The sequence below is a fragment of the Chelonia mydas genome, chromosome 3 (assembly GCF_015237465.2).
Source record: "Chelonia mydas isolate rCheMyd1 chromosome 3, rCheMyd1.pri.v2, whole genome shotgun sequence".
Classification (NCBI taxonomy): Eukaryota; Metazoa; Chordata; order Testudines; family Cheloniidae; genus Chelonia; species Chelonia mydas.
The window spans coordinates 22,962,234-22,987,734 of NC_057851.1; the positions used below are offsets into that span (position 1 = coordinate 22,962,234).

At 40.4% G+C, this 25,501-nt stretch overlaps 1 protein-coding gene across 2 annotated transcripts in view; it reads right to left on the reverse strand.

Moving 5' to 3' along the window:
- The window catches only part of VSNL1 (visinin like 1), a 152,529-nt gene that overhangs the window by 55,082 nt on the left and 71,946 nt on the right, over positions 1 to 25,501 (reverse strand). The window contains exon 2 of one of the 2 annotated variants that reach the window (XM_007052863.4): positions 25,325 to 25,491. In XM_007052863.4, coding sequence (XP_007052925.1) covers positions 25,325 to 25,486 — 162 coding nt within the window. In that variant the 5' untranslated portion in view covers positions 25,487 to 25,491. The remainder of the gene's footprint in view (positions 1 to 25,324; positions 25,492 to 25,501) is intronic. The other variant, XM_027817899.3, reaches the window with a different exon arrangement.

The window sequence follows — 25,501 nt, forward strand, 5'->3', positions numbered from 1 at the left end:
AATGTAAATTCTCAAAATTTGCAAAAATGGAAAGCTGTTGTCTGTAAAAAGCAGATGTTTATAAATCAGTTTGAAACTCAGTAAGTGGCAATATTAGATTAGCAAAAAAAATTTCAACCAAAATGCTGTCTTTAATCCTCAATCATCCAACCTGACGCTCTGCTACCCATATAATATAGAGAACTAGGCTAAGGAGATAATAATCAGCATTTAATTATGGCAATACCAACACATTCATGACTGTAGTAACTAGGCCCCCATATGGTTGCCAATAAAGTAGATCATAGAATCATAGACTTTAAGGTCAGAAGGGACCATCATAATCGTCTAGTCTGACCTCCTGCACAACGCAGGCCACAGAATCTCACCCACCCACTCCTGTAACAAACCTCTAACCTAAGACTGAGCTACTGAAGTCCTCAAATCGTGATTTAAAGACTTAGATCATCTTCCATCACATTTAGTGGGTGTGTGATGCTGGCAAACCAGGTGCTAGCTCTTGCCAAGACTATAGGCATTAGCTAAGAACTGACAAACTCATAGCTGGTGATCAGTCCAGTTCATCTGTATGTTAGTTTTGCTCAAAATAGGTATTAGTCTTATAAGAGTAAGTTGCTGCCTGCATTAATCCTACTTGTAATGTCTGTATTCCATGCTATAAGAAAATATGTAAATTGTAATTAATAACTTTGAAAATGTTTGCTCTGAACTTGTGAACCGAGGCATGAGACTTCACCTGACCCCACCCATCCAGGAGGACTATCAAAATTTAGGTGGGCCATTATAAGACAAAAGCTTTGTTAGTTGCCCCATCCACCCATGGAGAAGTATGCGCAGAAGGCCTTGTCCCATTGCTATGAATGCTGGAAGATGGAAATAAAAATAGTTGATGTGAAGATTTTTCATCTCTTTGCTATTTGAACTCTCACAGGGCCAGAGAAACCAAACCAGAAGCCAGAGATCCCCAGGGGTTACTTCCTGAGTGCACCGTGAAAGACACTTTAGGACAGATCACTATAACTCCGTGATTCTTAGAATCTAGGTAGTAACTCATTTGTGTGTATATGTTTGCTTGTTTTAACCTGTAAATAACACTCATTTCTGTCTTATATAGTCTATGAGGTGCCACAGGACTCTTTCCCGCTTTTACAGATCCAGACTAACACGGCTACTCCTCTAATTCTTTCTTATCGTTAATAAACTTTTAGGTAGTTTATTACAGGACTGGCTACAGGCATTGTCTCTGGTTTAAGTTGTAGAGAACCAGTTGATCAGGGCTAAGTGATGGTTTCTTGGGACTGGAAGCAACCTGAATATGGTGTGATTTTTTTGGTGTAATTGACCATTTATCACTAAGTCCAGTTTGCCTGGGTGACAAGATAGACTGGAGAGTCTATGGGGTCTGTCTGTGACTCCATGGTAAGACTGTTATATTGATTCAGCCATTCACATTTGTTCCCACCTTGGTGAAATCTAATTATAGAACATACAACCAGTTTGGCGTGTCTTCCCTGTTTTTGACAGTCTGCCCTAAGGTAGGCACTCATGGCCATGCTTGTGAGCCACTCCAGACAGCCTGACAGGATGAAATTTTGGCCTCATTGAAGTCAATAGCAGAACTCCCATTTGACTTCAGTAGAGCCAGGTTTTCAGCTAATGTCTTTTTTTAATGACAGTATATATTTAAACAAACATCAAAACTTGTGTGTGTGTGTGGTAACTCATAGCCATCAAAATTGTGCATGTATATATGAACCCAGAGCCAACTGTTTTGTCACTGCACCTCTGTTTACAGTCAGAGATTTTTGGTTCAGTCCATACTGTGATAGTTCCAGTTGCACCATGCAGCAGCCTGAATTATACCTGAAGCTCCTATATATAGTGTCTTATTTTTAAGGCATCCAGAAGGATCCAAAAGCCCTCTAATGGGTTTTGAATGATCCAAGTCAGAGAGGAAGGATGTGACTTCAAGGGACTACTCACAAGCTTAAAGTAAAGCATACGCTTAAGCGCTGATGGGAGACAGAGTTCAGCATCTTGGAGGACTGTGCCCAAGTTCAGCATTGTAGCCTTTAGCCCCAGTCCTGCATTCTTCGCACACTCAAAAGTCAATGTGTGTTTGGGGTGTTCAAAAAAATGCAGACTCTGCGTTACTGAAACATTCTACACAATGAGTTAAATTCATACCCGATGTGACTCTACAGACTTATGCTAGAGATTAATTTGGCCTCTTTTGTATACCCCTGTGCTGTCTGGGCCTAAGGCACTATCTAAAACAAATGTGGATGTATTTTTTATGTTTAATGTTACTGCTTTCGATGCAGGAAGCAAGCTGTACAAGAGTCACTTCTAGGGCCCTGTTAAATGGCATGCTTTGAAGCGAACAGTATACCAGCTACAAAAGACTGGGCTAGCATCTTGCATGGCTGTTTAGGCTAAAAACGATAGTTTCATTGCCTCTGTTAAATGTATCAACGTGGTGTTTTGTAGGCTGAATTTGTTTTTAAAATGTCTCTCCAGCCCAAAATAATCCTCTAACAGGACAGCCTCGGAAGATAAAGAGATTCCTCTTAGAAGCAGTCCCTCTAAGTCAGTGTTGAGGCACACAGGGAAGGCAGACAAGCAGTGTGGTCCAGGGGATAGGGCACTAGACTGCAACACCTGGGACCTGGGTGCTATTCCCTACTCTGCCACTGCGCTGCTGTGTGATCTTAAGTAAGTCATTTCAGCTCTGTTTCCCTTCCCATCTTTTGAGTATAAGTATGTCTACACTACGAAATTAGGTCGATTTTATAGAAGTCGATTTTTAGAAACCGATTTTATACAGTCGATTGTGTATGTCCACACTAAGCGCATTAAGTGGGCGGAGTGCATCCTCACTACCGTGGCTAGCATTGACTTACAGAGTGGTGCACTGAGGGTAGCTATCCCACAGTTCCTGCAGTCTCTGCTGCCCATTGGAATTCTGGGTTAAGTTTCCAATGCCTGATGGGGCAAAAACATTGTCATGGGTGGTTTTGAGTACATGTTATCAGGCCCCCCTCCCTCCATGAAAGCAACAGCAGACAATCGTTTCATGCCTTTTTTCCTGGGTTACCCGTGCAGACGCCATACCGTGGCAAGCATGGAGCCCGCTCAGCTCACCATCACCGTACGTCTCCTGGGTGCTGCTGGCAGACACGGTACTGCATTGCTACACAGCAGCAGCTCCTTGCCTTCGTGGCAGCCGGTGCAGTAGGACTGATAGCTGTCATACATCTCCTGGGTGCTCCTGGCAGACCTCGGTGAGGTCGATCAGGGACGCCTGGACAGACATGGCTATCCTCCTCTTAGAGCACCGAATGGGAGCCAGAGACTCCAGGTCATTCTCTTCTTTAAGTTTCGTCTCATGGAGATTCAGTCCTGCCTGGAATATCATGCGAGCTGGAGGCTTCTGCCTCAGGCTGCTCTCCCAGCCGGCAGCACAGCACAGTCGCACCTACCCCAGCCTACCCCTTACTCCCATGGCTCATGAAGCCTGGACAGTAGTAAGGAGCAGTTCAACTATAGGCTGAGCAAGTGCAGAATGGCGGTAGAATGTGCCTTTGGACGTTTAAAAGCTCGCTGGCACTGTTTGCTGACTAGGTCAGACCTCAGCGCAACCAGCATTCCCATTGTTTTGCTGCTTGCTGTGTGCTCCATAATATCTGTGAGAGTAAGGGGGAGACGTTTATGGCGGGGTGGGAGGTTGAGGCAAATCGCCTGGCATCCAATTTTGAGCAGCCAGACACCAGGGTGATTAGAAGAGCACAGTAAGGCGCGCTGCGCATCAGAGAAGCTTTGAAAACCAGTTTCATGACTGGCCAGGCTTCGGTGTGACAGTTGTGTGTGTTTCTCCTTGATGCAAACCCACCCCCTTTGTTGATTTTAATTCCCTGTAAGCCAACTTAATTTTAATTCCCTGTAAGCCCCCCTTCAAAATAAAGTAACTAGTGTTTTGAAACCATGCATTCTTTCTTTATTAATTTAAAAATAAATGAGATAACGGACAAGGTAGCCCAGGTGGGGTGAGGGAGGAGGCAAGGACAAGGCCACATTGCTTATTGTAGCCACACTAAAAATCTAACTGTATGAATGACAGCCTTCTGTTGCTTGGGCCATCCTCTGGAGTGGAGTGGCTGGGTGCCCGGAGCCTCCCCTCCACGTTCTTGGGCGTCTGGGTGAGCAGGCTATGGAACATGGGGAGGAGGGTAGGCGGATATACAGTGGATGCAACGGGGGGTCTGTGCTCTTGTTGGCTTTCCTGCAGCTCCAACAGACGCTTCATCATGTCCATTTGTTTCTCCAACCGACGCTTCGTCATGTCCATTTGCTACCCCATTAGCCTCAGCATCGCATCCTGCCTCCGCTCTTCGCGCTCGCTTAATTCTTTCCTGGCCTCTGCCACTGAATGCCTCCATACATTAAGCTGTGCCCTATCCATGCGGGAGGACTGCATGATCTTGGCAGACATGTCATCACGAGTGCGTTTTTTTCGCCTTCTAATCTGCGATAACCTCATGCGACATTTCAGGAGCACCAAATCCATTCATCAAATGTTTACATAGACTTGCTTATTTGCACATTGCTGAACACTAACAAGTTTTTACTTAAACACCAGATTACTGCAAAAGGGTTGAAGTAACAGATTTTTCTATTCCCAATGTTTTGTGGCAGGTTTTATTTATTATAATTGGACAAAATTAATTTGTGATTTTTTTCTTTCTAAATTTAATGTTTTGTCAGCTTTAGTTGCTCGTTCTCTAGATTGATTTCCATCAGTTACATCACCTAATCACCTAGGAATGTTTCCTTTTGGTAGCACCCAGTGTGATGATTAAGCAAATATTTCTGGCTCAAATTCTCCACCAGTGTAAATAGGTGCTGGCCCAATGACTTCAATGGAGTTTCACCCCTTTGCGTTGCACTATCTTCTGGATGCCCATCAGAATAATGTTACAATTGAACCACACCTTTTCCCAGTTCCAGCTCCCAACAGACAAATAAAAATAAATATTATTTTACATAAACAAATCTGTTTTAAAACTGTCTGCATTTTTAAGATTGCATAAGAGATGATCAGTTACACTGCAGCCTCCTACAACTAGAAAATACAATGCTTAGCATTTACATAGTGTTTTTCATCTTAAAGCGCTGTGCAAACATTAAGTAATCAAGCTTCACAATAACAAAGTGAGGAATGTAAGGAAGCATTATTTTGGCTATGTATTGTAATTATATTGTCTTATTAAGAATTTTCTGGTTTGTGCCTTGTGAAGTAATTATTGTAATTATCATAAAAGCTAATAAAATGTCACAAACAGCTTTTTTTTTTTTTTTTACTATGAATCAACATTAAGCCAAGGAACTAATTTACAGCTACTATGGGCATACATTTTTTCCATGTATCTCCACTTCTATTTTCTCTTCTTGTCTATGTGAGTAAAGTCCACTTAACCATTTGGGGCTTGACCTTACTTCTGTTGAAGTCAACAGGCCATTTGGCCACCAACATCAATGGGAACAAGATTGGGTCCTTTATTTTTAGCAAACAAATTCAGGAATAAATGGTAAGTGTGGGGTTGCCTCAACAGTCTTTACTGGATGTTTGCAAAGTGCTATTATGAGACCTTTGAATGAAATGTCCTACATAGGTTCAAAGCAACATCATTAAGACATGATTGCTTGTGCATCCTTTCACTGGGAAAAAATAATCTGTAAACTATTTTCCTCTGAAATACTTTCCGTAATCAGAAAACCTGGATGTTTAGGTACTATGGTGATAACGTCTATATAGGTAAGTAGATAGAAGAGTTACATAATGTCTGAATTTCAACTGACCTCTTCTAGATCATCAGAAATGCGGCCAGAAAAGGCGAGGCTACGTCACTGAAAAATCTTGGAGAGTGAGGAAGATGATAGTTTGATTAGCCCTCAGGAGGGACTTCTGTGATTATATGTCTGTGATTGACTGAAGGTTAATGCTGAAAAGAGTCCCTTAGTTAGTTTTCCTTAGCTATAAGGATGGCAGTAGTGGGGTAAATCCTCAAAAATTAAGGGTTTAAAAGGTAGGAATATGAGAGGCCTTAGGGCTTTGACAAGCATAATGTGGCATAAGTGCTGGAAGTAGGGGTGCTGGGGGTGCTGCTGCACCCCCTGGTTTGAAGTGGTTTCCATTACATACAGGATTTACAGTTTGGTTCAAAGGCTCTCAGCACCCTGACTACACAAATTGTTCCAGCATCTCTGCACTGCAGATTCCAGAGGAGAAAAGGAAAAGATTGAACATAACTAAATTCCACTAGCCTGATTCTCCTCTCACACTGGAGTAAATCTCAAGTCCAGGAAGTTACAATGGTGCATAACTGACAGAAGGGAGAGGAGCATCACACTCTATATTTGGATTTACTGAGATACCTGAACTGCTGGTAGATCTTAACAATACACACAAGTAATCTGCCTTCCAGGCACATCCAAAATACAAACTATTTTTTCTTACTCCCTGAAAATGACTGCCTTGAATGGTACCGTGCTTTCTTGTATTATGCTTCATAACAGCCATAAGCTTATAATTACTAGCTAGTCAGCTGCTAAATTGTTGTGGCATTAAGACCATCCAAAGTTGTTTCATAAACAGAACTTCATCTATGCCCATGGGCTCTAATGTACCTTAATACTGGCGTTCTTTCAAGGCTTTCTCTCTCCCACTGAATCTTTATTATATTCTTAAACTTCCCCACAACAAACTGGTAGATCACAGGGGTTGGAATTATCTAGGCAAATCCACTTTTATTATCGTGATTGTTTATATTACAGTAATGCCAATGTGAATAAACAAGACAGACATAAAATGGGAAGAAAACAGTGAAGTGAAGAGACTTGCCTAAGGTCACACAGCAGTATAGTGCCAGAGCCAGGAACAGACCCTAACTCAACTGACTCCCAGTCCAGTGCTCTTCCCACTGGCCATGTTGCCTCTCCAAATGCTATCTTCTGAAAATTCCTTAATTCCTGAACACTACAACCAGGGTTGGACATGGTGCTTTAACAGCACCGGAAAAGGAAAGACACATCAAGTACCATCAGCAATGGTTTTCCATACTACAAATGCTTTTCTCCAATAGGTGCCAGCAATAACATGCTGCTGGTTGAAGATATTTTGAGTGGCATTGACCTGGTGGCACTAGAAAAGGCTCTGACTCAGCAGATATGGGAGAAAATTTATTTTTGGCTGATGAACTAGAACACCTGCAGAGCCTGTGAGAATGGAACCCAATAGGAATGCCTGTTCCAGTTTCTCCTACCCTAGCTGTTACAGCACTCACCTGAGATGCGGGAGACCAGGGTTCAATTCCTTCCTCTACTGATGTGGAGAAAGGATCTGAACAAGGATCTTCCAGTTCTCAGGAAGCCAATGGGATATTCTGGGGGGAATCTTTCCAAGTAAGTTACAGTAGCCTCCTGGGGCTTCCCTGTGGGCTGTAGCGCTGCTTGGACTATGTAGAATGGCCCCACTCTGACATGTCCCTCCCACACCCGGCCCCCACCTCTGGAATGCCCCCATGTCAGGGCATCAGAGGGGATCTGTGGAAAGCAGCCTCATGGCTATCCTCCTCAGTTCCTGACCCATGGAAATACTCCCCTCGGCAGACACAGGGATTTTAGTGTACTTTTATACCGCTCCAGTCTTTTACTTGGCATAAAAGGGCCAGTGCAGAGGATTTCACCCCTTATTGCAAACTTTCATTCACTTAAGTACTCCTTATTCCCATAAGCCATTCACACTGAAATTGGTGATCCTTACAGGATTGAGCCCTTCATTCCTTTCTTCAACTCACCATACTGCAAGCAGAATAATGACATTCTACCAAGCTGGAGTCTGAAACACAGCCCAATATACTCTTGCAGTGGCTGATGTGTGGGGGCATAAGCCAAAAATGGGTGAAACTGAAGAAAAACCCTGGGGGGAGCCACTCCGGGAAAACAAAGAACAATGGCTCAATTATGGAAAACTGAAACACATAATTTGCCAAAGTGAAAGACACCCTAAGGCAAAATCTAATCATGGCAATAATACAGGAGTAATATTTTCACAGGGATGAACTGTTCTTGAGCAATTTTTTCCCCACATATAAAGCACAAACATACTTTTATTCAAACAAATCTATTTGGCAACCACTTTATTTCTGGAATAAATGCATTCATTGTACCCAGGCAAGAAAAGTCCCACTCTGCACTGAACTCAGAATACTCCATTGGATGGAGTTCAGGATCTTATTTCCAGTCCCTGTGCGTTGTAATACTTTGGTCTTATTTCACTTGTTGGGGGCTAGGTGGTGGCAGTGGCCTGTGATATACAGAAGGTCAGACCAGATGATCTGGGGGGTCCCTTCTGGCCTCAAACTCTATCACTGTATGACTCTCCCAACGAATGTCCTCTTTTGTAGGATTGCCTTAGGAGAGTTGTGCTAAAGGAATAATTTTCACAAGAATTGGGTAATTTTGGTGAAGTGTCAAGTGTCCCGTTTACCAGGAAAGCACAGTTTGGGGCCTGAATGTGCAGCGTTTCCACTCTGGAAACAAACTGAAAAATTTCACACATTTGTCTCAGGCAAAATGTCATCATTTTCACATACAAATGCTGTGATTCTTACAGCAAAATGAGCCTGTTTTAGATAAATTAAACATGTTTTACATCTGTTGTTCACATGCAAAGGAGAGAAAAAAGAACAACGAAATATTTCACTTTGGGGGGAAATTGTTGAATTACATGGACTCTCCCTCTTTTCCTCCCCCCTTATTTTTTGCTTTCAACTATACTACCTCCTAAAGTGTTATGGAGCTGCTGGCAATTTCTGCACAAGCATCTTAGACTCTTAAAGGTGCAAATAGACTTTATCTGAACATTCAAAGCATGTGCTGTTCTCTAAGGGTCCAGGTAGGAGTGTCAAGTGGAAAGAGAATCTGGAAAAAGTACAATGGGTCTGATTCGTCTTTCATTTACATATTGGTTTTACATTGGAATAACACCAGTAACACTGCTGTGAAAGTAAAATCAGGCCCACTGCATACACCAGTTTCAAGACAAGACCTTTCTCTTGTTATGTAGAAAAACTCCCATGGGGGAAAGATTAAAAAAATAAGTGTGGAGTACACACATCTTGCAGCAGGTACTCATGTGAGTAATGCCACCGATCCCTGTACTCTGCTTACAGTTTTAACCTAGAACCATAAATTCCTCAGGTTTTCCTTGTTACATATTATATTTTAACTCTAGTAGAAAATGATTGGTTGCTTTATTATGGTAATGTTCTACAGAACTTTGTATATACCAATGTATAAACATTTCCATTCTAAACTCTCCTTTGAAGATACTTATACTTCATCAGCAAACATTTGCTTCAAATGCTCAAAAATTTAAGACACCAGGTGATAGATACACTTCGAAAGAGCTGTTCGAGATTCTAGTCACAGGATTCCCACTGACTTTTATGGGAACCACCCACGTACCTAACTTTGAAAATTAACCATTCTCAGGCCAAGGATTATTTTATCTATTTACTTTCATTTTTTAAACAATTCTCCAAATTGAATATTGATTTTAATTTAAAAAATTATCTGTTTTAAGCTAAGAGGGCCTAATACTGGAATCTATGATTTTTTAATCCTATAACAAGGAGTGCCACAGAGGCCCCTTCTGTTCAGTACAAGGCAGCTAGGGGGATACCGGGAGATGGTTCTGGGTGCAGTGCTATCAGTATGCTGATAACACTCAGCTATGTCTTTGTCCAGCATTGGACAGGGATGGTGCAGTCACTCAGTTTCCTACATGAAGGGCTTGGATGACAGCTAACAGTCCAAGGTTCAACCCATACCAGGCAGAGGTAATGCTGGAGTTGGGGAAGCAACAAGAGGAGATGGCAGGGGTAACAGTGGCCCCTTTGACTAAAAGGGTATCCCTTGCTTCTGTTACCAGAGTTTGTATCCTGGGGATCCTGTTACATCCCTCGTAGCTTCTGAATGTCCAGTTTGCAGCTGTTACAAGAGTGCTCTTTTTCCATCTTTGCATGGCTAGAATATTATGACTTTCATTGTGGATGTATAGCTCACCTCAGTAATTCACACCTTTCTCATCTCCATATTCACATTGCTGGCCTTCTCGACAATCAGCTCTAGAATCCTACTCGTAGACATGGTAGGGATTAGCATGATTGCACTGAGGTGGTTTCAACTGTTCTCTTCCCAGGTCTCATCCAGATGATTGATGTCAGCTCCTCTACTTTCAGGCTGAGGAGTCTTGCAAGGATCCATTGTCTCCCCCATCCGTTTGAACATCCATGTAAAGATGCTAGGGCAAACTGTGAAACAGTAACACTAGCACTCCATCACATGCACTCCAGATACAAACTGCACACACTCCCAGCTATCTAAGGGCACTGCTGAGATCAGCTATTAGATGAAAACAGCTGGCTGAAGTTAATCCTGGAAAGACAGGTAATGCAGGTGGGCAGGGGAAAGTATTCTGAAGTGCTCGCAGGTGCACTCTGCAGACCTTATTTCACAATGTTTTAGAAGATTTTGGCTACATAATTTTCACTCTTAATTGTTAGGTTCTTAGACATCTCCATCATTACAGTTGCGTAGTCTAATTACATAATTATCTGTGCTGACACATATTACAGAATTAGGGCATACGAATACCACATTAGGAAACAGCTACATATTTGAATAAAGGGGCATGGGGAAAAATTTACTTGGGGGGTGGTTTTACAGGAAAAGAGTATTTCACCTCAGAGAAAGTCAAAACATTGTGCTTGGCCCTCATATGAGTGAGTAGGAGTGGGTGCAGAGAACCTCCATTCCCTGTGCACCCTGGACACAAGAGTAGTCCCCAGGACTCAGGCGAACTCAGTGACTGCTCCTTCCTAGTGTTTTCCAGGGAGCATGTCATGCCTTTTACAGAAGTTAGTGTTGGTACCAAACCAGAAACTTGTATCCAAATACTCCCAAACATTGGTAACTTTTTCATAGCTAGATCCCAAATCATCTCTTGTTAAACAGAGTCCCAGAGAAGTTAAGTGACTTGGTTTAGGTGAGACAAGGTAGATGAGGTAATATCTTTTACTGGACCAATTGCTGTTGGTGAAAGAGACAAGCTTTCAAGCTCCACAGAGCTCTTCTTCAGGTCCAGGAAAAGTACTCAGAGTGTCAGAGCTAAATAGAAGGGGGAACAGGTTGTTTAGTAAAAGTAGTTAACACATATTCTAAGGAACCATTCAAGGTGTAATGCATCCCAAGATGCTGAGCATGCTATAAGAACACAGACAGGCCACACAGTGAGTTACTGGCAGAGCTGAGAATCTGTCCAGTTCCTTAGTCTACTTACCGACATACTGGGTCAGCTCTTCAGCTGATGTAAACTGCCATAGCTCCACTGATGTGAAGCTACACCGGCTAAGATTCTGACCCCGCTGCCTTTACAGGATGCTGTATTACAGATATTAACATGGCTTTAAATTCTGCTGAGATTTCTGTCCCAAATCTAGGATAGTCAACATATTATTAACCTTATGCCACAAACATGAAGGGAGTAGACACTGCAAACGGTATCTGGTGAGTCTCCAAAGGTAGAAAGCAGTTATTTCTCTAAAAGAAAGCATCTCTTGACATATTTACTGCTCTGGAAACACTGGAGGTGAAGTACCATGGCATGGGGTGAGGTACCACAACTGCTGCAGAGGATAGCAGGCTGGGAAATAAGAGGGGGAAATGACATACATGAAGGAAGGGGTCCCAATCTCTTTAGAACCTAGTTAGATTGACAGTAACATTTCTTTAAGGAACAGGTGGGCCAAACTCATTCAGAATGAGCTTGGAGGGGAAGGGAGTAGAAAGAGATTGCTGCACCTTCTTAATCACAGAATCATAGAATCATAGAATATCAGGGTTGGAAGGGACCTCAGGAGGTCATCTAGTCCAACCTCCTGCTCAAAGCAGGACCAATCCCCACCTAAATCATGCCAGCCAGGGCGTTCTCAAGCCTGACCTTAAAAATATCTAAGGAAGGAGAGTCCACCACCTCCCTAGGTAACGCATTCCAGTGTTTCAGCACCCTCCTAGTGAAAAAGGTTTTCCTAATATACAACCTAAACCTCCCCAACTGCAACTTGAGACCATTACTCCTTGTTCTGTCATCAGCTACCACTGAGAACAGTCTAGATCCATCCTCTTTGGAACCACCTTTCAGGTAGTTGAAAGCAGCTATCAAATCCCCCCTCATTCTTCTCTGCCGCAGACTAAACAATCCCAGTCCCCTCAGCCTCTCCTTATAAGTCATGTGTTCCAGTCCCCTAATCATTTTTGTTGCCCTCCGCTGGACATTTTCCAATTTTTCTACATCCTTCTTGTAGTGTGGGGCCCAAAACTGGACACAGTACTCCAGATGAGGCCTCACCAATGTTGAATACAGGGGAACGATCACGTCCCTCGATCTGCTGGCAATGCCCCTACGTATACATCCCAAAATGCCATTGGCCTTCTTGGCAACAAGGGCACACTGTTGACTCATATCCAGCTTCTCGTCCACTGTAACCTCTAGGTCCTTTTCTGCAGAATTGCTGCCTTGCCATTCGGTCCCTAGTCTGTAGCTGTGCATGGGGTTCTTCTGTCCAAAGTGCAGGACTCTGCACTTGTCCTTGTTGAACCTCATCAGATTTCTTTTGGCCCAATCCTCTAATTTGTCTAGGGCCCTCTGTATCCTATCCCTACCCTCCAGCGTATCTACCTCTCCTCCCAGTTTAGTGTCATCTGCAAACTTGCTGAGGTTGCAATCCACACCATCCTCCAGATCATTTATGAAGATATTGAACAAAACCAGCCTCAGGACCGACCCTTGGGGCACTCCACTTGATACCGGCTGCCAACTACACATGGAGCCATTGATCACTACCCGTTGAGCCCAACAATCTAGCCAACTTTCTATCCACCTTATAGTCCATTCATCCAGCCCATACGTCTTTAACTTGCTGGCAAGAATACTGTGGGAGACCGTGTCAAGAGCTTTGCTAAAGTCAAGGAACAACACATCCACCGCTTTCCCCTCATCCACAGAGCCAGTTATCTCGTCATAGAAGGCAATTAGATTAGTCAGGCATGACTTGCCCTTGGTGAATCCATGCTGACTGTTCCTGATCACTTTCCTCTCCTCTAAGTGCTTCAGAATTGATTCCTTGAGGACCTGCTCCATGATTTTTCCAGATGAACAGTAGGTCTGGAAGACACTCTCCCTAGCCCTTTAGCACCTCAGATTAAAAGCTATATATATGGTGCATTTTGCATATGGTAGAAAATAATCCAGAGTGAGGGGGAATAAGTACAGCCTGAAATACCTGATAGGTAGGCTTGGAAGAATTTGATTTTTATTTTGCTTATAATTTTGACGGTTCATATAAGTGGTTATTTTAAGCATTTCTTTTTCAATTTTAATTTTTCACGGTTGTAGGAAATGACGAGGGAATCAGACAATGTGTGGGGTCAAATAATAGTTATTTATTGACAGTAAATGCTGAGATTCGAAAAGTTCAAGCTTTATAACCATTTAACCATCAACATCACATACCAAAATATACAAAATAAATATCCTTAAATCAAACTCTAGGAAATTCTCAAACAGTGTTTTTCTTACTTTGCCTAACTGTAAATGACTATCATTTTTGATCAAAATATTGTTTCATTCTGTAGAGTGAAATCAATGTTCACCAATATCTACTGATAAAAATCTAGTCCTTCCAAGCCTATTCATAGGTCAATGGACTTCATTGAAAATTGATGGCAAGACCGACACAGGATTTCAGAGCAACGTCTGACACTATTTTGTTGACTGTCTTATTTAACAGTGTTAGTTTTTAGATAATCCCAAATAGATTATTGTTGTTAACACCTCTCCGAGGTAAATAGGGAGATGTTGGTTTACACCTCTGCTTCTGCTTCTCTGGATTAGAGTGAGGTTTTATGAAAGGTTGTACATTCACTTTTGAAGGGAGTGCTATCTCTGCAACCAACAGGCCTAGAAACTCCTTGGGTTGTGTGAATTCCATACAAACCACTCCTGAAAACAAAGTGGGATCTAGCATTTTTCACTAGTCCTTTAAATATCAGCATATATTTCACTACACTGAATTTTCTTGCTTTTGTCACTATCTTCCAACCTGCATGTTTTCTTCAGTGTTGTATTTGAATATACAATTAAGAGAGCAAACTCTCATGCCAAGTCAGTCATCTCAACTCTGCAATTAATAGGTTTGTTGGTGAAAACAGGCAATTCATGTGAGCTTAATTAAACATGAAAAGAGGGGAATTTACTCTCACTGAGTAAAAATAAGATTGATATCCCAAGGTGCTGGGACTGTTCAGGCTATGGATAGTAGAAACCTGATCTGAATCTCAACTACAGCCTACATAATAATAATAGGCATCTAAACTGATGCCTAATCCAGCACCTGACTGTTGTACTATGCCTCAGAACTTCCTAAAGAGGCACAGCTATTCATTATTAACCTACCTACCCAAAAGAACACCCATCGCAGTGATATATGGGTACTGCACAAAAAAGAACAAAGCCACCGCATATCTCCTGTTTATTCTCTCCCCTCACTCTCTGAAACACTCTTCTCTCTCTCCCATGCTCCCCACATTTGTGCAGGTTTTATTCTGTGGGAAAGCTAACTCAAAGAGCTGAGTTTTGGAATTCGCACTGAAAGTGGTGAGATTTGTGGTTATTATAATATTCTCCAGTAAGTGAATTCCACAATCTAGGACATGTTGCTGAGAAAGCCCTGCTTCTAGCTCTTACTACTATTACTCTTGGGCTTGAAGTTTCATTGTCTTCAAGAAATGTAGGTCTCAGGGGATGTCATCACTACGAAGAGAAAGGCACTCTTGGAGGTATTTCAGACCAGCTCCATGGAGGGTCTTGAAGATCTGAGACCTTGAATCTGATCCAGTATTCTACTGAGAGCCAGTATAGTGAGCAGAGCACCAGGATGATGTACACCTGGTGCTTAGTGTTGGTGAACAGGCAGACTGCTGTACTCTGGACTAACTGAATCCTTTTAATGTTAGATTGCTCAGACATAGGTATAGTGAGTTGCAACAGTCTCTCCTGGAGACCATGAAGGCGGGGATCACTATGGACATTTCGTTTCCTAACATGTTACTGAGTCCAATACAATATTTGGGGCCAATTCAGCCCTGGGATCAGTGGAATTGTACTGTTTACATCAGCCCTCAGTGTGGAACTTAGAGTTCCCATTTGCACCTTCCTTAACATGAAGCCTGTTTGTTCAACCTGAGTTGTGCCTACAAAACAGATACTGAAAATAGATGCATGACACCACAGAAAAACATTCCTATATTTTGAAACAAAATTCCTTGTCTCTCACAATACAAGTTTACTCCAGTATCAAGATAAAATGTCTTATATTTCCCTTAGTTTCAGAGACTCCTTCACAAACCTTGTAATGCTGAACAGTTTTTAATATTTTAAACAAGTAGAAAGACGGATTGTAAAAAATGTGCCACATTAAACTTACTAAAAGACACCAGTTCACCATCTTCATAGTGTTTAAAGCTATGACCAAGCCAAACTTACAGGAGACCTAAAATACCAGAAGATGGTCATAATCGTAATTATGAAGAGGCTACCCTTTATATATAATAATAGATCTAGATCCACAGTGCACATTTGGCTACAATCTAGTCATCTTTGCTATAATGAATCCATAGACCTTGTGCCCTTGCAATTTATAGAGAATGCTCACTGAATCATTCCAGAGGAAATGAAAACATTTATGCTACAAACAAACAAACAAGGCAGGATGCTCTTGCATTCGGAGCACTGGACTGGAACTTGGGAGATCTGATTTCAGTTCCCTGCTCAGTCACAAACTTCCAGTGTGATCTTGGGCAAGTCATTTAATCTCTGTATGCCGGCATTCCCCATCTGTAAATCAGAGACTATAGTACTTCTTTTCCCCCACCCTTGGTTTCTCTTGATTATTTGGAGTGTTAGCTCTTTCGGGAAGGGTTTGTCTCTTACTATGAGTATGTTCGGTACCTACCACATGGGTTTGCAACATGGCATTTGTGACTCCCATGAACCGGTTTCTTTATGGCTAGATGGAGGCAGGGTAGGGTGAGGGGGGCAGGTCCTGAAAGTTAAGAAAGGGAGACTCTAAAACTTTTTTTCTGTTGTAACATGAGGTCATGGTTGGAAAAAGGTTGTGAATCACTGACATAGCACAATGGGGCCCTTATTTCCATTTGGAGGCTTTAAGCACTGCTTTAAAACAATAACTACACAAAGAAATCCATGGCCTGACTGTGGCAGCAGGATTGGGCTCTTATTTTGTCAGTGTTTTACTGCATTCCCTGATATTATGTTTTAATGATAGCTTTCTCCCTTGCAGCTGCACCGCTCCTTTCCTTCTGTTTTATTCTCCAGGGAAGTCATAACCTGTACTTATGAATTCACAGGGTTTTGCCATGGAAATAATTGTGACATTCCAAATTCATAATTACTTGTTCTCTGGGGGATCCAACAGGTAGTAAAGGTGAGCTGTAATGGAACAAAGCCCTTCATAAATAGTGCACACTAGCTTTTGTAATTACCAAACATGCTTTTGTAAAAGAAATCTTTAGACAGATGCAAAATGGAAATTAATTTACATATTTTTGAAGTATCTGGAGAATTTTCCTAGTGTGTCTTTCCCTCGTTAAAGTCTTTTGGAATGTAATGTGTGCATGGATGTGTGTCAGCTTTTTAAATGCTGTGGGTTGGATTACCTTTCTACTATCTAACCAGGTTTTTTTTAAGGTTGCCTATCACGATGATATCTTAGTGCTTTTCACACAAAAAAGATAAACACAAAGACAGGTTAGCCTTTAAATTCTGTAGTGACCAAAGAAACTTTCTTTATATTTTATGAGAGAATCTGAGTTCAGCAGTTAGGGCCAGACTTTCAAAAGAGCTCACAACCAGATTTTTAAGTGCTCAGTTCCCACAATTGTGGCCAGAATTTCAAAAAAGCTCATCTTAATTTTAAGCCCCTAAATAAGAGCCAGGATGGAAAACTTCCATTGGTTCCAATGGGGCCAGGATTTCAGTTTCAGAACAGCCTGGCATCCAATTTGCTGATCTCATCTGAATATCTTGATACTTATTTTGAAGTCTAAACAAAAGTTGCTGGGTTTTTTTAACTGTGAATGCTGAGCTTTGAAAATCTGGCTATTAGAGACTGGTCTGAGGAGAGGTTTCCTAGAGTGTTTCTGAGTCCAAGATCTATATTTAGAGAGAAATATACAAATACTTTACATGTATCATCCTCCTCCCCAATCAAACAAAGAATAGGCTTCACAATTAGTGCTGCCTTATGGGAGAGGGAGATAGGAGGTGCTGGACTCATTATGAAGGATGGTCCTTCCATGGGTGTTTCCATGGGAAGAACAGCTTGCCCCTTTGTTTTAGAATTCATGTGAGAAGGCACACCGCGTTCCTGGCTTCTACTTAAGAAATGCAAGAAGTTTCTATTATGGTTGTCTAATATGCATAGATGTTTGGCACATCACCCTCCTATTAATGTTCCTAGAGAGGAGAAACAGGATATATTGTTAGCGAAAACAGCAGTATTTTGGGAAATTGCAGAAAGACAGTAAGAATCTTGTCATTGCCAGGAATACATTCTTTATGTTTCAGAGTAACAGCCGTGTTAGTCTGTATTCGCAAAAAGAAAAGGAGTACTTGTGGCACTTTAGAGACTAACCAATTTATTTGAGCATAAGCTTTCGTGAGCTACAGCTCACTTCATCGGATGCATACTGTGGAAAGTATAGAAGATCTTTTTATACACACAAAGCATGAAAAAAACCTTTTGTAGTGGTAAACACCCATTTTCTCATGCTTTGTGTATATAAAAAGATCTTCTATACTTTCCACAGTATGCATCCGATGAAATGAGCTGTAGCTCACGAAAGCTTATGCTCAGATAAATTGGTTAGTCTCTAAGGTACCACAAGTACTCCTATTCTTTATGTTAACTAGCTTTATACTAAAAGTAATGTTGTCTTTACACAGTTTCTCAGAAACCTATTTAATACAATATTAGGGCACCAAATATACATTTCATACAGAAAAACACTACTCTACGATAATTCTATGTCCCAGTGTGCTTGCTTTTTATTTGTGCTTTACAGTTTCTTCTGTTAAGTGCATTCTATATATTTACCTTTAAAAAGGATAAATTTACTTTTGAAGAAGTTTGTGTCTTTATCAGGTATTTGTTACAAATGATTTCATTGTATTTTTATCAAATGTTTAGATTTAGATTTAGCACCGAGGGAATGCATTTAACATGTTTTCTGTCCATTTGACGTATCCTACAAGTTCCCCATATGAAAAACAGCCAAACAGCATCAATAATGCTACTGTTCCTTCTCCTCAACAGGTCCCCATTTGCATTTTTATCTATCTGTTGCATCTAGTCATGCAGATTGTGAAATCTCTGGGGGCAAGGACTGTCTTTGTTTTACTTGTTTGTGTACATTAGCCCTGATTGGGGCCCTTAGCCCCCCCAAATAAATTAATAATAAAATAATAATAATAATTAATAATGGCTTCTTATCCAATTCCTATTGAAAAAGCTCATTACAAAATTAATACTATTATCTTTCTAGTGGATCCTTAAGTCATATTAATAGATACATACATAGATATGATGTATGACTACATCATATTAGGTGTGTACATGCTGCTGGTAAAAAGCATACAGTATATCCTACCAAATGAACGGCCCTATTGTCTAGGAAACTTCTCAGAATTCCAGGAGTGATCTTTACATATAGCTGAATTGTTCCTGAATGTTTACATCCTGTAAGGCACAGACAGACTTCCCTGAAATAAACGGCATGCACATCTACCCCTGCTCCACCCCCCCTCCAGTATACTAAGGGAGAAATGGTTCATTGTCCTGCATTGGTATACTCATCTATTTCCTTTTAATATTGCAGTGGAGTGGAACAAGTGAGAATGTACAGTAAAGTGCAACAGTGCAGTGATTCTCTTTAGCAGGGTTGGACAAGAATTCTCCTAATTTTGTTGTTATGAAAACTATCTCCCTTGTTCTGCTGTCTTGCATACACAGAGGATGGGGAGGCAGCAGCTTTAAATGCGGAATAAGGTGGTGACGTCTATGGGCACAAGGATGGGCACCAGGGATGCAAGACTCTCACAAGGTTCAGAGTTCAAATAAGTGCCCATAGATTGGATGCTTACCCAGTGCCTTATCCAAAGCCCAGTGAAATTAATGAAAATAGATTAATTGACTTCAGTGGCCTTTGATGCAGGCACTCAAAACTCAAGTGAATAATCCAAACCCTACAGACAGGAAAAACTGGGCTGGAAACCTCAGGAGAACAGATTCCTTCACACAATTTCTGACATTTTTATTTCCAGTCTTGGCAAAAAAATTATGAAAGAACAACTTTCTGTATTTTATTTTGGTATTTCTGGTTATAGTCATAGCTGTAGGTAGCCATGGGTGGGAGGGCGGAGGATGCCCACATCCAAACATTAAAAAAGGTTCAGGTTAAGCTCAGTTCTAAACATGGACAAAGGCTTATGGAGGTTCGTGTTTTATTAAAATCAGTTAAGCCTTCTCCAATAAGAAGGTTATTTAAGACATCGTTCCTACTTCATTATATAAAGCCATCAATACTTAAGTATTATTGTAGAGTTGAAATGGTTGTCTTTGTTGATGAATATTATTATTTTTACAGAAGTGCCTAGATTCCGCAACTGAGATCATCTCCCATTGTGCTAGACTCTGTGCAAACATATCATAAGAGACAGTCTTTGCCCTAACAAACGTACAGTCTAAACATAAAACAAAGATAAAGAGTAGGAGAAAGGAAGTATTTTTAGTCCCAGTTTACAGATGAGGAACTGAGGCACTAAGATATTAAATGGTTTACAAGGTTACACAGGGACCTGTCTAGGGCAGAGCGAGGAATTGACCCTAGATCTTTAGAGCCTCAGTCCAGTGCCTTCACCCCACAAAAAACATCCTTCCTCACTGTGCAAGTTATCCAGCCTCCAAGATGGGCAACTTCTCCCAAAACTGTTTTTGTTTTTTGTTTTGTTTTTCCCCATTTTGTCCAACAACAATCGCTGTGTACATATCTGAACGTCTTAATCCCGAGACCCTACAAATATGTCAGTGGGTGGACAAGTATTTTTATGAAGATTTTCAACTTCCTACATACATTTTGGCATATATTGAAATTTGGGGTGGGGTTGAGGGGCTGGAATGGAGATCCACCTACCTAATCTTCAGTAAATATTTGAGAATAGAGCCTATTTTGTTCCACACACTCTCAAAATGAGAGAATAGAATTCAGTGGGATCTCAGTCAGGGAATGTGAGGGAGAAGCCCAAAACATGAAAAATTATTTGACTAATTTATCAAATCATATTATATTTGTCAGAGCAATTTAAATTAAAACTCAATAATATATCTTAATAAAATACATAAGGTAAATTCATAAAACTTTACACCCAATTTATTATTTAATACTAGCCTAAGGTGCATTATACCATAATGGCTCTGAATATTTCCTTTCCATCTGAAAGACTATTGGTGTTTGCTTTCACTGTTAACCCAGAGGACATGCTTGCCATGTTCAGTGACCTGGTTCCAAGAAGTATGACATCATAGGAGCCTACTTTCCACTTAGTATACACACATAACTCATGTTATCATTAATGCCCATTACGCACACTTGCACAGTACGGGGCACATTCATCCCTGATGTAATCCTGCTGAACTCAAAACTTAAAGCAGAATGAATTTGACCTTTTAAATCAAAATAAGATGTATGGAATCACAACATGAATTCAGAATGCCCATGTTTAGTTTGACTTATCTCTGGTCCCCAATTTTACTTTAATGTATTTTTGTAAATTAATTTCTTATGATGAATATACTATAAACACTAAATAAATACAACCCTCCAGTAAAACTGCTGCTAAAACTATTCAGGAGCATTCAGCTCATTCAGCTATATGGGAACAAAGTCTGGGGTCTAATCTTGATAGCCATGACACCAGTTGAGTCAAAATCACAACAGTAACCCCACACCTTCATATCTCTTAAGGGCTGCACACTGCAAGTCAGTTGCAGTGCATAAAAAAACAACTTTATTGAACCTACAAATTTACAGGCAATGTTAAATATTTTTATATACCAATACAAGGTGTTCTATTAAACTGTCTACATATACACATGTATACAGACATATATCACTTTTATACAACACTTCCATAACAAGTTCTGTAAACAAGCAAACATTCTACACAGAAGGTCTAGTTGCGTGAGTGCTATTCATCTTAAGTTTTGCACAGCCAGGTTCATAGAAAAAACCCCAGTTGCAATGAATTCAGAGCTGATCCTAATCAACATAACTATTGGTGCCACCTCAAACAAAGCAGCAAACACTCCATTTACCACAAAGCCTTCGAAGAGTAAAAACTAAAATCAAATGAAAACAAGTCACTCACGGGTCTCTACGTAACCACTGAAGCCTCTGAAGTAACAATTATGACAATTTTTCAATGCATTGTAAAAACAGAATGAAGTCACCAGACCGTAAAACTCTGCAAAATTGGCAATTTATATTAATATCAAAAGAACATATTATGTCTTGTGATAGTAAACGTTGTGGGTGTTTTCCATTGGCTGGCTGTGTGTGGAAGGAGTCTCATTCCTTAGATCAAAGTTTTGCCATGAACATTCTAATATCACTCCTTGATCAGACATGTCCAAGTGCATGGTACAAATCCCATGAGCAGACAGATGCTGACATCTAAGAGAAAATGTAACACTGAAGTGAATGTAAACCTTGTAATCATCTTCCCAATAAAATATTTATGGAAACCTTCCTGGCTAAAATCCAGTGAATATAACTTGGGAACTTTTTTTCTTTTAACTGGAGGCTCACACTCAACATAAAGAAATCAATTAAGAAATCAACATAAATGTCATACATTCTTACCCTTAATATGTATTTCAGAGAACTGGAATGCTTAAAATCGAACAACAATGCCTTGTGACTTCTTGTGGTGACCTCTGCTGCGAAAGTCAATTTTCAAATCTGGATTTTTTTCTGTAGTCAGAAGCTAATACTGAATGAGTGTCCCAAGCATCAAGAATCAACCGCCATGGGAACATGGAAAGTAATAATGTCTCAGAGAGTCAGGGAATAACCTGTTAGAAGCATTGACAGTAGAACCTCGGAGTTACGAACACCTCGGAAATGGAGATTGTTCATAACTCTGAGCAAAACGTTCTTTCAAAAGTTTACAACTGAACATTGACTTAATACAGCTTTGAAACTTTACTATGGAGAAGAAAAATGCTTTTAACCATCTTAATTTAAATGAAACAAGCACAGAAAGTTTCCTGATCTTGTCAAAAAAATTTTAAACTTTCCCTTTATATTTTTAGTAGTTTACATTTAACACAGTACTGTACTGTATTTACCGTTTTTTTTGTTTGGGGGCGGGGGGCGGGGTGGGGAGGTTGGGTTGGTCTCTGGTGCTACCTGATTGCATACTTCTGGTTCCAAATGAGATTTATGGTTGACCGGTCACTTTGTAACTCTGGTGTTTGTAACTCTGAGGTTCTACAGCAGTGGCTCTCAACCTTTCTAGACTACTATACCCCTTTCAGGAGTCTGATTTGTCTTGTGTACCCCTAAATTTCACCTCACTTAAAACCTACTTGCTTACAAAATCAGACATAAAACTACAGAAGTGTCACAGCACACACTGAAAAATTGCTTCCTTTCTCATTTTTACCATTTAATTATAAATCAATCGGAATATAAATACTGTACTTACATTTCAGTGTATAGTATATAGAGCAGTATAAACAAGTCATTGTCCGTTTGAAATTTTAGTTTGTACTGACTTTGCTAGTACTTTTTATGTAGCCTGTTGTAAAACTAGGCAGATATCTAGATGAGTTGATTTACTCCCTGGAGGATCTCTGGAAACCCCCATAGGCTCATGTATCCCTGGTTGAGAACTACTGTTCTACAGAATATGCATGAGGGGGAGAGAAACTATGAAGTCATGGATTCATTGAAGTCAAGGGGAGTTTTACCACTGACTTCAGCAGAGTCAGGATTTTGCCCTGCATGTAGACATATTATATATATATATATATATATATATATATATATATATATAATTTTCAGCCTATAACAAACAAGGCTAAACACATAAGAGTTATGTTAAAACAATATTAGGGGCACTTATTACTAAAATAGGAATATCCAAATGCTGGGGAATCTTACTTAGCCTATATTTCAAAACACAAGTGTAATGTAAAGGCACTAAAGCTAGTAGCCAGATTTACCTTCTCTGTGTGTTGTCAAAGTTCTCATCCTTTTAAGCAGCAATGAACCTTTATACTCTGTGATTTACATTTTGCACTACCACTCAGTAACAATGGAACTAAATTTTATCTCTGGGATATTTCCTTCTGAGGTAAAGCATCTTGTGGGAGTCTACAATGACTTCTACGGATGACTCAGAAACACTTTTGAAAAGGAGAAGTCCTCATGGCTGGGAGATGACATCATAAAACTGTCCCTCCCACACAACCTCCCTCCCCAAATACTTATTTAGACTTTATTCCCCACTTTTTATTTGTAATTTATCAAACAGGAAGCAATGGTTCCACAACAGTTAAACACTTTATATATTTTGCTACACATACATATTTTGCAAATGCTTATTTACTTTTCCTACTAACATGCATGGGAAACAAGATGCAAGTCAATGTAGGACACATGCCAAACATCATCTAAAATGGAGGCAATCAATAATCACTCAATCCAAAACACAACGCTCTAAAGCAGTAATAGCAGGGTTGTCACAAAATAGGGAGTCCCAGTCTTCTGGAAGGTTTCAGAGTAACAGCCGTGTTAGTCTGTATTCGCAAAAAGAAAAGGAGTACTTGTGGCACCTTAGAGACTAACCAATTTATTTGAGCATGAGCTTTCGTGAGCTACAGCTCACTTCACCGGATGCATACAGGACTTTTCAGAATGCTGTTTTAATGTACAGAAATCAAAGTGCAGAGATGGTAGCTTAATTCATATACACTGCAGATGGCAGTGTTTGTACAGTAACCTTCACTGGCAGCGGGAAAGGGGCCACTTATAATATTTGTGGGGATGGTGTGGTCCAGGGCTGGGGAAATTCAGGAAAGATGGACTGCAGCTCCATTTCAGATAAATACAGATAGTCCTTGCCTACAGAGATCATTACTGAGTTCCAGGCCATCAAAGCACTGGTAAAATTGACTGCAGACATTTTTATTGTTCCTCAACCTAACACTGTAATTTTCTGAACTAAGTGTTCGTCACCACTATCCAATATTTTTCCTACTTAAAATTACTTTGAAGCCTCTGATCTTCAGGCAGTTGTTCCATTTTGAATGAGAATGTAATTACTTTTGTAATATGAATACACATCTCATGCTGTCTCCAATGTTTCTCCCCTTACAAAATAAATACATAGTAAAAATAAGAAGACATGGTACATGATAAATTAATGATTAATAAAAAGAAGGTAACCAGATGTCCTACATATCCTCTCTCATACTCCAAGAACAAGGGGAAACTTAATGAGAAGGAAAGGCAATACATTTATAACGTACAAAAAGAAACTTTCTTTTCATAGTGCATAATTAGTCTATAGTACTCATTGCCTCAGGACTTCACTGGGGCTAAGAAATGACTGGGAATCAAAAGAGGAATAGATATTTGGATGGGTAATGAGAACATCTACAGGATACTCATTTTATAAACCAGTGGCACTGCATGGAGGTATAGGGATCTGCCAACATGGATCATCTTGCAGGAGTGAGGCAATAACCCCTCATCCTTCAGAGCATAAAACAATCTCTAGTTGAGAGGGTTTAGGAAAACTCTTCCCCTTTGGGAAAATTATATCCTTCCTCTGAAGCATTTGGTACTGGTTACTCTCGGAGACAGAATACTGATCTATTTGAACCACGGGTCCAATTGCAATAGTAATTCCTATGTACATACCTGTCTGCTCCTTGTTAGTATAGACTTTAATTTGAATGATAGCCATGAAGGATATTTTTGCTCTACACATACTGAGGCATCGCTCTGATACCCTTCTTGTGGCTGTGGAATAAGAAGCTAATAAATAACGTACCTTTACATAAAGCTGCTGAAATTCGTCAAGGTTCAGTCTACCACTAGGACAGTCCTTTAGAAATCCTTTGTACCACTGTTTGAGTTCATGTTCGTTAAACTCCGTGCTCTTCACCAGATCCTCCATCACTTCAGGGGCCAGTTTGCTATTCTGTTTCCCCATTCTGCCTTAAGAAAA